Source organism: Chamaea fasciata, unplaced genomic scaffold (genome assembly GCF_029207755.1).
Source record: "Chamaea fasciata isolate MVZ Bird 193981 ecotype frontalis unplaced genomic scaffold, bChaFas1.0.hap1 SCAF_2, whole genome shotgun sequence".
Lineage (NCBI taxonomy): Eukaryota > Metazoa > Chordata > Aves > Passeriformes > Sylviidae > Chamaea > Chamaea fasciata.
This window is the reverse complement of record NW_027094087.1, coordinates 65,978,109-65,994,670: the sequence shown is the minus strand read 5'-3', so window position 1 is coordinate 65,994,670 and position 16,562 is coordinate 65,978,109. Positions and strand designations below refer to the sequence as shown.

General features: G+C 39.7%; 1 protein-coding gene across 6 annotated transcripts in view; it reads left to right on the top strand.

Moving 5' to 3' along the window:
• Positions 1 to 16,562, top strand: part of KLF12 (KLF transcription factor 12) — a 236,030-nt gene that overhangs the window by 80,397 nt on the left and 139,071 nt on the right. For all 6 annotated transcript variants that reach the window (XM_066176286.1, XM_066176287.1, XM_066176288.1 and 3 more), the window contains one exon: positions 8,128 to 8,217. In XM_066176286.1, the coding sequence (XP_066032383.1) occupies positions 8,128 to 8,217 (90 nt within the window). The remainder of the gene's footprint in view (positions 1 to 8,127; positions 8,218 to 16,562) is intronic.

The window sequence follows — 16,562 nt, the reverse complement described above, 5'->3', positions numbered from 1 at the left end:
ATTTGTGATGTCTGTGGGACATAAGAAGATCGTCAATTGGTTACTGTTTTATTCTAGGGGAGTACCTGGGGGAGCAGCAGTTCTGTTGCTAAACTGAAGGTTTGGGTATGATCCCATGCAGCAGTGGAACAGACAGTATTGGTAGTGTGTTTGTTTTCTTTGAAACATAAATGGCAAGGGCCAGTGTAATTTCTGGAGCAAGTGATGATGCCCAGGCCTATGAAAGTGCTTACACGGTTGTTTCACTGCTCCCTCTGGCCCTTTTCAGTCATAGAGCTGAAGGTGCTGTTACTTTGAGGTGATGGTCCCTTTGGACTGCACAGAATGATGGTGCCAACAGATCCTGGAGACAGCATCTTCTCTTCTTGGCAAAGAGCAATGATGGCATAACATCTTGTGCGCAAATTTTGGACTAAACTGTGGCTACCACTACATGATAAGCATTCCTTTTATTCTCCGGCACACAGAGTCCATGTTTTATCTGTCTTTATGGAGGCAGACTTTGCACAGTGGCAGGTGGGGGAACTGTTCCAGCCAGCTCCCTGTGCTTTCAGCAGCTAATTTTCTGACCAGAGCAGGTAGAGTCAGAATTCGGAGTAAAATTGTATCTGCTGGCAAGCCCCTGGGCAATGCCATTTAATACTCATTTGCTCAGCAAATACAAAATAGTCATGATTTGGACAACAGTGAAGGTAACCTTTAAGTAATACGTGCAAATTTGGTCAATACTAGAAAAATTCTTCTGTGTTTCCTCTTACAATTTTTTTTTTTTTTTTTTTTTGCTAGGTGGTGAGGTTTGTTTTTAATTTTAAGACTTACTCATCTTCAAACTCTTTGTTAAGTTCTTCTCCAGTGTCAAGGGCAGTTGACATAAGATATTAGAACACTGCTTTGGAAATTGAGCAAGAGTTTTTTAAAATCTTACAATAGTGGTCTTATAATAGTGGTCAAGGAGAAGCAGCAATCTAAATCAGTTACTAGGGTTGGGGTTTTTGGGGGAAAAAGTAATGAGTTTTGGCTTGATAGTAGACTTTACTACTTGTCTGTACTTCAAAAACGCAAAGGAGAAGCTATCAAGGATTTATTTTGCTATTACTTATCAAGAGTTCTGAAAAGATGTCTTTTACAATAATTCTAGTGTAATGATAAATGTAGTACATGCTTTTTGCCCATGTATCCTTTCTTAAATATGTGTCACTCCTAAATGATGGCTCTTCTGCAGCACTATTTTTGGTGGAGAGGTTGGGCTTTTTTCATTACACAGGACTTCTAAGTGTAAGGTTAAGAAAATCCACACGTACATAATTAATCCACTGACATCCACAAAAATCAAATATTCTGTGAATGTTGTATTAGAAGGAAAACAATAAAGCCATTAATGTTGATAAAAGTTAAGTGTGAGGCTTTGGTGTAAGTACAGTTGGTTGTAACCTATTGTGTCTGAATTCCATACCATAGGAGGGATCCATAATTCTTTGTAAAAGCACTAAAACTGGCAGGACAGCAGAGCTGATGTGAAGGGATTTTTAAGCCATCAAAGCTGGCAGGGTTGCCTGCTGAGTTTGAGAAATAGCAGATTGGCCTCTACTTGCCAATGCACTTGATGATCCTCTGTCACCTGGAAGCTGACCACGTCTCTTCAGTTCTATTTATGTTCGCTAAAACTAACTTGAAGCCAAGCTAATCAAAAAGATTTTAGCAGCAAAATTTGAGATCTTTGTTATCTTCACTGAATATTGTCTCGACTTGAAGTCTTTTCCTGGAGACAGATCTGTTAAAACAGGTTGCAGATTACAACACAGCTCTATCCTTAGGGATTTGAATACTTCTAACTTTGGAAGTCTGATGTTTTCAAAATGAGTATTATTTTCTTCAAGAGATCTAGGCAATGGACTAGGAATTTGAGAAGCTTGTGTTGCATGTGCACATCTTTGTACTGGTAGCAGTAGAATACAACTGGACATGGTCTGGTACTTCTAGTGAGCATCTGAGCTGGGGAGCATGGGCTGAAGGCCATCCCTTGCATATGCCTCCAGCACTGACAGCATCAAGTCACAGCTGCTGTTGAGGTCTGGACTCTGCCTGGCAGGCACTACTGTAATAAGGAGAACACACTCAGAAGCCTTCCTAGAAAGCTTAGAGCTGTGATGCCTCCCCATTCGCTGGATGCCATGCAGTTCAATATCTGTGTCCCTTGTCACCAAAGAAATTTAATTCTGAATTGAAATGAACTTGAATCAACGCCACCCAGTTTCATATGAAAACAGTAAGAAGTCTGAGGCTTTACTTCACTTTTTTTTTCTCACAAATTGTTTTGTCTTTCTTTGAAGCATCAGTAAAGGCAAACTGTAGTTTTCTGGTGAATTTGACTGAAAATTCAAATTCAGAGTAAAATACAGAACTACCAGAATGTCTGCTTTCATTATGAACATTTCACACGTCTATAGATATAATTACATATTATGAAGATCTTATGGCAAGACATGGGCTGTTACCCCCAGTTCCCTGGCAGAACTCCCAGTTAAGTGATTCTCTTCTAGTCACATGAATGTACTTTCTTTAACTGGTATGTTTCATCCTAGAGAGAACTGCATCTAAGTGAATAACAAATCTCATTGTATGGTGTATAAAGGTCTTCAGAAAAGTGAGGTAGTTGACATTCTCCTTGGCTTCCTCTCCCTATGAAGATTATTATATTTGATAAGGGATGGTAGTCATTCATTTCTCTATTATCCCTTGAAACTAAGAGGAAAAAAAGAATTTGAAAAACTTACCTAGTCTTACCATTAAAAGGTTCTACTTTACCTTGAGTGGTCACTTCACATTTTTTGTCTTGATGTGTTATGCTGACTCTTGCTTTGACTGATGAATAACTTCAATGGGTTAAGCAAAGAGAATAATATGAATTTGAGTATACATGTTTGCAAAAATCCCCAAGGTAATCTTATTTATAGGGCATATAACTAACATAGGTTACTTCATGGTTAGTTCAGTGATGTTTCTAAGGTGTCTGTTTAAAAAAAGACTTAAAAGTTAAAGACTCAAAACTTGGTGTTTATCAACTATCAATAACATTGTTATAACAAAAATTACCCCAAGACTATAATGATGAATTAAGAAATTATTACAGGTACAGAAAACTTGTGTAAAAAGAACTAGAAGATGAAGCAGGGGAAGTTGTGTCATAGCTTTGGGACAAAAGGACTACCTGAAGGTTGTTCACGGCTCTTAGCTGTTCAAATGTACTCCCCTTAAACTTGAGGCTTTCTACTGTAGCTTGAATGCTGAATTTGAGACTGCTCTTCCTGCAACTGATACTTCATTTCTCAAAATCAGTGTCTCATGTTAGAAGTTAAGCTTATACAGAAAAGTAAAGAAGGATTTGGAATGAAGCTGGGCCTGGGAAGAAGGAAGCTGGGGATGGAGGTTGCTTAGTTTTAGTCTTTGTTTCTCACCATCCAACTCCATTGGCAATAAAATAATTTTCCCCAAATCAAGTCCATTTTGCCAGTACCCCATAAGTGATTTTCTTGTCTTTATCTCGTCTCCTAAGCTTTTTTATATTCTGTTCTTCCCCTGTGCTGTTGAGGGAGAGGAGGAAAGCAGCAGTGGCTTGGGTGGGGCATATGTTAGATGGCTAAGGTCAAGCCCACCAGAGTTTTGAAGACTGAATTGTCAGCTGAACCTTTTAGGTCACCATGAAAAAAAGCAGAACCATCAGTATCTCTGTCTTACCAGTGTGTAGCTCTTCAGTGAGGCTTTCATTAGTGGCAGCAGTAAGGAACATCATCTGCCTTGCCCCTCTGTATTGCTTGTGTGTTCATGAGTGAAACAAGAGGAGGAGACTTTCTTTCACAGGAATGTAAATGTTTGTCAATCCATGCAGGAAATGTGAGATCTGAGTTCTGGGTGCTCTGGAGCCTGAGCTCACTGCTTGCTTTCTGGGATTGCCTGGGGTAGGGCCTATCTGAGGGATAGGGCTTTAGTACTGAGCAGCTAGATGTGAAAATCTTGGAGAATGGGAGAGACAACTATGATGCGGGGTGGGAATATCTGGTTTCTGTCATCTTATGCTTGGAAGAAATGATAAAAGGGGTTTAGGGGTGTCTTTGGTAGTGTCTCAGAACAGGTGAACAGTTGTGGCATCAGATCCTCTCTGACTGTGAAGTTTGTAGTGTGATTCTCAAAATGTATGACTCGGCCAAATGAAAAACTTGGCTACAAAACCTTAGCACTTCTTGTGGATGGCAAATGCCATAATAGTGTAATTCATAATTAAATAAACACTGCAGGGTGCTGAGGGGGTTTGTATCAGGATGAGAGAATGAGATTTGGGGATATTTTTCTTCCTCTAAAGTAGCAAAAGGTAATTTGATTAAAAATTGCAACGGAAAGCCATCCTCATGAAGAAAATGCCAGTGATGGTTGTAGAGGTGCTGTGCTAAAAATATAGGCCTTTTAGGAGTGGGGAGAGTCTGGTTAGTAACTGACTGCCACAGCTTCTCAGAAGAGCTTGTAAGCCTAGAAGCTTATCTGTCTTGTGTAACAACTGGTCTAATAGCAGTTGCCCATACGGACCTGGATATGATTTGTGTTTTTAATTAATATTTCAGGGAAATAAATGTCCAAAAGTGATTAGTGGCAGGTTCCAGCGGATGGCACTGAGAAAGAGAGCATTGCCTCTTTTAGGATGAGTTACTCATCCAAGAGAACAGATGTTGTGGTAAGGTCATGCAGTGTTTGGCTTGATTTTATGCCCAGTTCAGGACCTACATCTGCTGTGCGTTTTACCAAGATGGGAAAGGAGTCCACCCAGGAGGGTTGAGGTGGGAGACTAGGAAAGGAAGGACTGTCACATGGATTAAGGTACCCTTCACCTGAGCAATTTTGGAGACTGGAAGTTAGCTACCACAGATAATGAAGAAAATTGAGTGGTCTGAATAATGCATTGGCTCAATACATCACATCACCTATCTCTGCTGGTGGGTCTCATGAGTGTCATCAGTTATTGTGGGCACTGAAGCAGCCTGGCCTCACTCTAGTGTGGATGCTCCATCTGCTTGTCTGATCTTGGAAGCTCCTGGAAGAAATCAATTCATATCTCCAGCCCCAGTGGGAGTAACTCAAGCCCCTTTGCCTTAGGTGACAGCCCACTGTATGCAAACCTCAGCAATTATACCTGGTTTGCTGAGTGGTTTTGAACATATTGTAGTGCAAGCACTGGTTATGGCAGGAGATCACCATTTGGAAGGATCAGCTCTCTGGGTGACTTTGGGCTGAATGTGTCATCCCTGTGATCATACACAGACTGGATCCACTCAGCAGTGGCCCCTCAGGACGTGTCACACAACATACTTCAAGTTATAAATGTAGAAGAGATCAAATAGTTTGGAAATAATTTACTCCTATGATTATTGCTCCTGTGAATTATAAATTACCCAAAAGCCAGAGCAATTCACAGCTGGAGTATTTGCTCTTCAGACCAGCACTCAAAAGGCTGCTTTTAAGAAATAAGATTTTTGGAGAACAAAAAGGGAAGTGAACACTATGAAAATTTAGTTAAATGTAAATGTGTTAAATGGTACATGAACTAGTCAGGTTTTCATGATTTATCAGTTTTAAACTTCAAAGGCTCTGTTTAGCTTGCATTTTTAAAACTAATGAGTTTATCACAGCCAGTGGGGAAAAATGGTTCAAGTATATCAGCTGTAAATTGGTACAAAGCACTAAAAGGGACATTAGCCTCTAATCAGATTCTAACAGTTCATTAAACCTGCCTTTCCTCTGTGGCGCTTTGTCTTCCCCCCTCCTTCTGCCTGTGCCTCCTGTGTAAGGCAGCCTCGTCCCTTTGCTCAGGCGGGTGAAACTTCCTCAGGGACACGATGCAGCATCAGCTCATCCTTCTTTGTCTATGAGCTAAACAGCCTAAGGGATGTTTGATGATGGTGTGTTCCTGATCTTGCTGTAAAATTCAACTGTGCTGCTTATAAATCAAGAAAGCAGAGGAACCTCTCAGCTTGCAAAATAGGCTCTGGGGGGGCCACGAATGCCACGCTGGCTCCTGCTCTTTCTTCCCCTCAAACCACATCCAAACTGATGGCACTCAGTGACACCTGAGATCTGCTGCTAATAAGTAAACAGTGCACCACCCTTGCTGGGGAGAAAGATGTAAAGCCGGGCATAATTTCATCCAGCTTCTTTGTGGCATCAGAGAACCCTTCCTGCGTTTTTTTCCACCTCATGCCTCGAACCCTGAATAAAGATCAAGGTGCAGAAAATAATTTGCTCAGCAAACATAGGAAGAACTTGGATTTCTTCCTCTTCCTTTTGTGTCAAGATTTTAAAGTACAGTAAATACACAGCAGTTGGATAGCATGGACTGAGATCATCTCAATAGCTTGACTGGTTTTCATTCTCACATGTTTGAATGCAGAGGTGTCCTGTTGAAAATTACTTGTTCAATCTGGAATTTTATAACTCTAAACATTTAGAGCTTTTTGTGAATGATCCAGAACTACTTTTAAAGGAAAGAAATAGAGATTGCACTTGCTTATCTGCTTCACCATCAAGTTTCTTCCTGTCCCATAGTAAGTAATCACAGCTCTGAGTGCTAAAATATACAGGGCTCAAAGTGAGGGTGGCAGGGATTTTTAGCACGTAATTTGCTCTGCTTTTGGTACCATGTTGGAGCATGGGCATATCAGTTTTCCTGCGTTTCAGCATGTTCTTTAAATTACAATAAAGGAACATACAAAAATAACCAGTTTCTGCAGTATTTATATCATGGAAAGTGGAGGTCCTGGGATGAGGTGTATCGATTAGAAAAAGGAAAATGTTTAAAGTAGTTTTAAGTTTTTAAAATGTATTTTGGAAGCTCCATTCGGATGGGCCATTTTCCTTAAAATTCCACTAAAGCAACCATGATAAGTAACAGGGCAGTGAATGCATTCCTTATGAATAATGGCACCAGGCAGTGCTGAATGGATCTGCTGCCTGTGAAACACAGGGAAAATGTTTTTTTCCATTCTCATGCAGTTACTGAGGACTACGAGGTACCAGAGCAGAGGTGAGTTTCCAGTCTAGAGTGTTCCAGAAAGGGCTGCAGATTGAGAACTGATTGTGAATGAGTCACTTGTAAGTGATGTGTGCTCCAGTTATGTTATTTGAAAAATGGGTGTGATGTCTCTGCATTTCTGTAGCACTGACCAAGTGCTGGATTTGTAAGGTCACATTCTAGCTTGAAGGATAAAATGGTTTTTATTATCTCCATGTTGTCCAAACTAAATGGCAGCTGAAGATACTTGCTTTCAAACACCAACCTTGAACCTTGGCTGGAGTAGAAAATTGATTGAGATTGAGGTACTGTTTAAATTGAAGGCACAAGAGGTTGTTTTGTATGTCCTCATAGACTACTCCAGTAACAGCAGGAATATTTATTCAGGGAAGCACAGTTCCAGAAATCCTTCTTCAGCTTGAAGCCCTCAGCATATATTGCCCATAACTACATAGGCAGTGCAAGTTTTTAGCTTGCTTTTTTTTTCTCATCTCAGAGGTGTGTGGAGATTTTAATCGATAAATTCTGATAACTTAAGACAATGATAAGAAATTTGAGCAATTGTGTGTGAATTTAAAATGTGTATGGGGACAGGCCTTTACTGTAACTTCGCTCCGTATAAGCCTACGCTTTCTCTACCAGAAGCACAAAGGTTTTGATTGAAATCAAAAGCTTGTACCTCAGCATGCTGCCAAAACCTTCAAACTGTTTGACACTACTGCTTTCCTTTTCAGTTCTAAAGCAAGGAATTCATATATGTATACCTGTGTCATTAATTTCAAATTACAAAACAGTAATTTGAGATGATTTTCCCTTGTTGCTTACGAAGACTTAGTTCTCTTTTAAGGATAACTGAAAGTATGGTTTACTGTTTTAGCAGAAGTAGTAACTTGGCAGCTACTCCTTGAAATTACTATTACATCCTCCTCGTTAACTTCATTTCTGCTGAAAGAAACATACTTCTACAGTATCACAGTACTAATACACAGTTTACAGTATCACAGTAAACTGTGAATTGAAACAAGTGGTTTTTTTCATAATTTTTTGATTAACCTTGTCCTTTTTTGCCGTAGGACATCAGCGCCTTTGAGAACAGTATGTTAATGCTTGATGGGATGCCGGCAGTCAGAGTCAAAACAGAGCTGCTGGAATCCGAGCAAGGGGTAAGCAGAGGTTTGTGTGACCTCACTCTGGTAACCCTTCCCCAGCTTCTCTGTGGTCAGCTGTCCCTCCCATTTTTCTTTCTATATTTTTCTTTATTTCTGCTGTTCTGGAAAAAATTTTGTTGGGACTTGTACTGGTGACCGTCTAGTCTGAGCTGCTGGGAGCACGGAACAAAACTCTGCAGAAGACTTTGTTAAATCATCTGGGATAGCTGAGATGCTGTTGGTGTAATTTTACACCTATTAAAAAAAAGTATGCAGTAAAAAAAAAAGGGAAAAAGGAATAGATTTCAGTAAAGGAAGCTGAATCCATATGTCTGGGAAGTCCATATATGTATGTATGTATGTATGTTTGCTATTCTGCCTTCTGGGGATATTTGCATTACTACGATTGTTACATCCTTTATATGCTCGTCCTACTCCTTTTTCTGTTAGTGGAAACCTGCTCTCTCTCAGTGAAATGCACTTGGTTATTGTTAAGAGGACTAAAGCTGGTATCACGTCAACTGCTGAATAGAGGACAGATCATGAATTGGATTTTGAATTTTTTTGCAGAACTTAGTGTTGAAGTGATAGTTTCTAGGAAGATTGGAGGGTATTTTCTTGCATATGTGATAACAATGATTGTAGATTACAGCAAGGGTATCTGTATTTAATGGATTTTTTTGTTATCATCAAGCTTTGTTTCCTTGTGTACATCATTTGTTATTCCAAGGAATCCAAACCACCTTACTTATCTGAAGACAGATGCTTTCAACAAGCAGCCTAATAGAAGCAACAATGCTATTGCCTTGTAGAGATGGGCTTTTGCCTAATTCTGTTACTTGGCTTTTTCTCTTTCTGCCATTTTCTCAGTTATTTAATTGAGAAATTATATGGAAGTGAGGGAATTAACTTTCAGGATGACTTAATTTGAAATACTTGCAAGGAAATACCAGTTATTCAGTAATTTTTGAGACTTTAAGAGGAAGAAAAAGGTTGGCATTTAATCGAGTTCTTGCTCACCTCTGCCTTCTTGAGAGTGAGTACCCTCAGAAATTACTCCAAATACAATGTAGTTTGTGGGAATGTAAAAACTGAACTATTGTATGAGCCATGATGATGAAAATACAGATCATTCATTTTTAATACCTTCTGGGTGCTTTGCATTATGTCTTTTTATGTAACAGAAATGTTTCTCTGTAGTGTTCAGAAGACAAAGGTTCCATTGGCATTTGCCTTTGTTCAGTTTAAAATATATTCTGTGCATGATACATATTGCTGGGTCCTTTATGAAGGGTACTTCTTTTAGCAAAGCGTGAGTTGATTCTGGAAGGCCTACTTGGTGTCTTAGTAACTGGAAGGAAATGAATGATCTATATAATTTTTTAATTTCCTTAGAGTTTTTAAATAAAATTTTATGGACTTCTGTATAAGCAGAAAACGATGTCATTTTTTCCCCAGTGACTGAGCCATTGGACAAAGAGCTCGTTTGATTTGGAATTTTATGCACTTTGGTACTAATTAAGTAGTGTCTGGTCAAGAGTCTCTGGCACCTTTATGATGCTTCATTAGGGAACAATCAATAAATACAGCATGAATTCTCCAGTTCACTAACAGAGGAGCTGGTCATTAGGATGGCAGTTTTCCAGCAAACAGCTTAAACTCTAAAGAGAGATGGTTGAAACAGATGTTTGGCATGTACTTCGGAGACTGTTTTGAATATGCAGATGTTGGTATACGTAACAGGGACAAGTGTTTGAAGTATGTTGTCTTGGTTTAGATAGACAGGTATTTGCCAGGGAAGGTTGGAGTTGGAGCCTCCCTTGGAATGTAAGCTCCTCCCCTCCTTTTCCAAATTATTATAAATTTACAATTAAAAGGTTGTCAGGCAAAGATTTTGGGAATAGGTATAGCAATTCTTTACTAGGGATATAAAAAAAAATACAAAAGCTGCAGTACACAAGAATAAGCAAGCAAACAAACAAGAAATCCTAGAAAACCCTGACAGAGTCAGAAATACAACCTGACGCCCTGTTGGTCAGGATGTTGGAAGCAGTCCAAAGTAAGCCCTCCTGGAGTGGCAGATGTGGCTTTGTTGGAGTAGAGATGGTTCCGTCGAAGAAAGGGTCCGGTAGTGGTGAGATGGGTCCAGTCTTCCTCCAGGGATCCAGTGGAAAACTGAATACCTGGTGGCGCTTGTGGCTCCTCTTTATCTAGCTTAAGATGGTTTGGCTCCTCCTCCCTGTGTGGAGCATCTTACAATAGTATGATGTAATGTGTCATGTCATTGGTGAGCTTTAATGGTCCATTAGCAGAAGCTATTCCCATGGGGGTAGTGGAACAATGAAGAGAGATAAGCAACACTCCACCATCTGATAAGTAACACTGACCCATTTGGGCAAAGATAAGCAACACTGCTCCACCCAGTTTCAACAGATGGAATAGAATAACATGTTTTTCTCAGTTACAAAACCCAAGATATATGTGATTACCAAAATCAGCACGTGGAGCTATTTGTGGAGATGAATATCATAACTAGGAAGCATGGAGTGGGATCTGAAGTGTGATCCAAGTAGTAGGAGTTTGAAATTGTGGTGTCTGTCTGTGTTACAGCACCCAAAGTCCCTAGAGGTGCACCTCCAGCACAGAATATGTGTGTACAGGGAGATGTGACTTCTACTGGAAACTTTGGGAACTAAGATGGCATTTTGAGTCTTCTGATCATAATGGCTAAAGCTTCATCACTTAGGACCTGAACTTCAGACAAACTCTTCCAAAACCCAGAGGAAGACATTTGGGTTTTTTGCTGTTCTGGCTGGGTATCAGCTGTTGGCTCTAGGTTTGCTCTAGGTTTGCCAAGGGCAAAAGTGAGACACGGGTTAAGGGTTATGAAAAAAGGGTTTCATGTGTGATTGGAGAATAATGAAGGCAGTATCAGTTGTGGGGGAGTGATACCAGCAGGATCTAGAGCACCAGTGGCCCTTGACCAGGATGGTGAGCACTGGTCTGTCAGAGCAGAGAACGCTGAGTTGTCATGCTTTGCCTGTGAGACTTTAGGGTGCTATTGTCTTAGAAGGGCTACAGGACTGCTTTGGGTTGTCTCCTGTTTAAGTCTGAGCCCGTATTTCAAATAAACATCATCTTGATTTTAAAGAATTTTTTTGAGGAAATGTGTCTGTTTCTTGTAGGAATATTGAATGCTTTTCTGCAGGACACATGACTATGTCATCCGGAAAAAGACGTTTTCTCTGTAGTTGTGCCTTGGTTAACTCTTCCTTGTGATTCATGGCCCCCAAGGTGGGCTTCCCAGACAGGACCTTGCTGGGGGAGCTTGGGTATTGTCACTGGGTATTTATGAATGCTGGACTGTGTTGCACACCCAGCTGGTCCTCCCCTTCACCTATTGACCAAAGAAGTAGAAAATACCCAGCTTAGCATTTTTGGTAAAGTGAACAATGGTCATTCCAGTAACTTGAGAACATGGAAGTAACAAAATTCAGAAGGAACATTCCCACCTACAGCACCAAAATGAAAGTACAGTAGGAGGAAAAAAGTTTTTATACAAACACCAGCTTTTAACCTTGAGTTACTTTTCAACTTAGTTCTTGTGACATACAGTTGTGGTGAAAAATATGCCATGTGACCATACGCATTTCATTCGTTAGAAATTCATCTTCCCTGTACTGCTCTGGGCAACTTGGTCTTCATCAGGTTGTCTCTTGACTCTGCATGGTTGTAGTAGAAATCATGCATGGCGTAGATGAGAACCAGGATAGAGCAGATACTAGCATTTCCTGCTGTATTTGCATACCAAACTAGACAATCAATCCGTTATATTCCCTTGTTTCTTGTTTTAATTTGGAGACTACTGTCTTTTTGCAAAAAGGTTCTTTTCTACCATTTGTGCATTGACTCCAAGATTTTTTAAATTTTGTGTTGCATGTTTTGTTTAGTTTCATGATTCCTCTGTGTCTTTTGCTGTATTTGAGTGCTCCATCCAAACCTGGTCTGGTACCGCTGAAAAGTTATTAAGTTTTCTTAAATAGTAGTGTCTCAGCCTTTACACTTCATGAGTATTACTTATCTAGAGCAAGTGAAGGTGAATTTAAAATACAATACTGCAGAAGCAGTAAGCAAAGAAAGTATAATGCAGCTGAGATTCTAGGGTAGCCCTGGGAGAATGAAACTGTGAGGTACTCTTAGCTGCAAAGCTACCCAGTCTCTAGCTGAGCCTGAAAGGAAATTGGAGCTGACATTTCAGCTATCCCCCATGCACTAGATTTTTGAAGCCTGTGACTGGAGAAGAGGTGAGCAGGACTCTGCAATGGCAGCCTGTGTTGGTGCAGTGAAGACAAACCTTTACCAACCCAGATTTAAGACACTGAGTTCAAGTTAGATGATTTTTGTGGGACAGGTGGATTTAGGTAGTCCATAAGGAAGACATGCCTTATGAGATACAGGTTACTAGTCAGATTTGGAACAAAGAGGGATTTACAAGGGAAATGGATTTTCTCTTTGCTTTGGAAAAAGTTAAAACAGTTCTGCATTGTTTTATTGTCACCAGTTTAGAGTAGTTTAATGATTTTTAGAAGGCCATCAGCATTAGCAGGAACACATGCTTGTTTTTCCAGTGAGCTGCTGTCCTTAATTTTGCACAGGAGATTTAATGCAGTCTATTGTTTGAGGTTTCAGGAAGACACAGTGCTGCTTTAATGACTTTATCACAAACAAAAAAAAGACATTACATAAAAGATATCGCATTGCCCTTTAACAAGGCTTCATTATTATCTCCCCCACTGTGGAACAGGAGCTAGCATTGCTAATAAATTGGGAGAATTACTTTAGAAATATGAATTTGCTTATCATTTAATATCCTCCAGTGACCTACAACTTTAGATCTTTTGGGCTGTAGTAAAATATTTCTCAGTTACCAGCTTAAAAAAGGACATGAAGAAAGTGGTCCCTCCCTATGAGGCTGAAGGTGGGGTACTTCAGCAGGAAAAAAAAGCCAACAAAAAACTTCATTCTTTGTCTGTGCCAAAAACTATTCTGGAAGTAATACTTCTTATTGTAAAAATGCATGGAAGCTGGATTAATGCATTGGCAATAGAGACTGGGCCAAGAATTAATTAGCTGGTAGCTACTGTTAAGAAGTTAGGATGAATAGTGTCGACTGGCTTCGGTGTGGAGGTTGAAAGTCCTTCTAGTCGTTGCAGAATGTGGCCCAGTTTCTAAAAATTGGTAAATGAGTGCAACTTAGTGTTCAGATGCTCTTTTTCAAGTATTTGCTAGTTGGGCCATAAGCTGGTTTTAAAAGGAGATATAAATGTGAGATTTATGTCCCACAATCAATCTTCAAATACAGAGAATGATGAACTGCTAATTTTCATCAGTCTTTTTGTTTCCAGATCTGCAATCTCATCTGTTCCTTTGCCTGCATTTTGTCCCCTCAAATCATCACTGGAGGATTATATATCTTACTCTGAATTTGCCTCTTAATTCTTCTTGATCTGTCTCCATTCAAATCATTTATCTTGACTGAATTATGAAAAAAAAGTATTAAAATGACAAAACCTTTTAACAAGCCTATATTGTTCTGTGTCTTTCATAGCCAGCCAGATTATATTTTTGTCTCATATCTGAAGAATGCATCCATCCTTGTGTTGTTATATACATAAACATGTTTTACCTCAGCCTGGGTAATACTGACATAAATCTTTTATTTTTAAAGATTTCCAAAAATACCTATTCACATTCAGTTGAGAATAGTCTCAGTAACAAAGCTTGTTCCATGACTATATGGGGAACTGTTTTGCAGTGATTCATTCAGCTTGGGTACATCCTTTGTATTAGTAGAGAAAAGAGCACTTCTGATATTTGCTATTGTCATTTGTGAATTTCTGCTTTATTAGGTTACATATTAGTTTAATGAATTACTTAATGCTTAGCATGACTGATTTGGGGAAGCAAGTTGCTTATGGACAGTGCACGTGTATCAATCTCTTCTGCAAAGAAAGCTCTTCTTACTTTCTGTTGGTTTTCTTCATCTTGCAGTTGACATCACTCAAGGAGTCATAACTCCGTGAGGTTAGTCATAACTTAACATTCTAACTAGGTGTTAGAATCACAACTGGTGCAATTCACTGATTGCTTTACAGTGCCAAAAAATGTAGAATAGTCTTCAGAAAGAGGTCAAGATTCTGACTCTAGATCCAGTAAGGACCTAACCTACAGGGCATGATGCAAAGCACTGTGAGATGTACCTAAGGAGATAACACTGTATTTCCTGAGCACTGCTGAAGGTTGTGCTTGCAGCTCAGAAGGGTGCAAGACACATCCCAGAAGGGTTATGTCAGTTGGATTAATTAAGTCAAATCAAGCATCACAAGCTGATGAGTACTGTGGGTGCTGTTTCATGTTGAGTGGGAGCTTACATGAAGAAAAAAGGTAACCAACTCCTGCGTCTTTGCTGTCATCCTGGGATTCTTGCTCAATCCATTGCCAGTGACTCAATGGCACTGGGGAGTGTAGGGTCAACTGATCCAAGAAAAACCTACCTAAAGGGAGAAAGGGAATGGTTGTACATGTCCTGCAAATCGTACTTGCATGTGAAGTCATTGATGTCCTCTATTATGTGGAGATGGGGGGAGTGGGAAAAAGATTGTGGGTGCTGCTTTTGATTAGAGCTGGTGACCTGTATCTGGAACTACATCCTGAGACTTTTTACTACTTCTGGGACCCCAACTGCCCAATTCTGGCATGTCTCTGTACTGCTGCATTATCAAATACTGAGTGTTTTCAGTGTTTCATGTTCCTTATTTCTTTTGAAGTCAGCTTATGTGTAGAGAACCAAGGGGTTTTATCATGGATGTAGGTGTGGTTTCCTTATTTATTTTTTTATGGTTTTTTTCCTCTTCAGGGATCAGACCCAAAAATGCAATAGAAAGGTAATAGATTTAAGACTAACAAGAAATGATAGTTTAACCAGCTCAGCACGCTTACCAGGCAGTCTTTTGCCAAGTTAACCAAGATTGCAGACTAAAAATGCAGGTGGGGCTGTGAGATGTGTGTTGTTGTCTGAAACTCACCCTAAGTGAAGTATCCCAGATCCTGTGATACATAATTTACTGGCCACTGCCTGCCATTGCTTTCCTTTCCTAAGCAGCTAAGTTGGCTGTTACAGAGCAGAGCAGGGAATGTGCTTCTTATTCTGTCTGGTATTGTTTGTTGTGCGTATGGTAGGAACAGGAGGATTTCCACTTGTGGGTGTAAACTTAATTGTGTGAGGTATTGTACCGATAAAGGGTGATCCCAGCGTATCTAGGTTTAGTTAATCAGAAGTTTAGAAAGTCTTTTAATGGTGTTCTTCAGGTATTAGTGACTGTGCTTATTAGGAATTCAGTAGCAAGTGTAAAGGAGTGAAGCAGAGGAAGATCTCTGCTCCAAACAGTGTGTGTTTAGCCAACAGTGCCATGCCCAAAAGGGATTTCCTATGTCTATAGTAATAGAAGGGCAGCAATAAGATGGTTTCAATTACAAGAAATTTAAATTTTTATGAGGAACTGTTTGGTAGAGGAGAAGGATAATACTTTATCTGCCAAGATGGGAGAAAGTTTCATAGACAATGTGAGATTCTACCCAGAAACTAATGTAGTTTAATATTGTTACAGTTCCATAGCAAAAAAAACAGTTACAGAATGTATCATATGTTAGATACATGAATCAATAAGTTTTATGTGCTTATATGGATTAGAAAAATAATGTCGCCTTAGGGAGAAGAAAAGTTGACCCTTTGATTGGAACGTAGTGCTGAAGTTCATTGCAAGATTATAATTAGGTTGCCTTCTTTCCCCAGTAAACTATTTTTGAGCTCACGTTCAAGCTAATTTGCTTTTTTGATGATGTATGACCTCTCAGCCTGCTCTGCTACCAGAGCTTACAATGGGGAATCTCCTGGAAGATTTATCCAGCTGAGAAACTGAGCATAAAGAAAAACAAGCATGATATATACAAGCTTCATATCTGTCAGTTACTGTGAATTCCTCAATCTACATTTTGGGTTGAAAATAGATTCTTCTTCCATCCAAATACCTACAATTAATGTAACTCCCCCTGATTACCCAAGTTCCTGTGACACTCGTGTTGCTCCATTTCCTTCTTTTTGGGGAATCCAATATTGACAGATTGGCTGTAATTTTGATTGAGTTTGCAGTCCTCATTGAGGAACCAGTGAGGTACAGATTTTTGCTTTTTATGCATTGTGCTAGAATGGTATTAACGCTGTAGTCATGGGAGCTCAGAGCATGCCATGTATCAGCTGGTATACAGCACTGTATTCTAAAATCCTGTTGCATCTCTGCCTC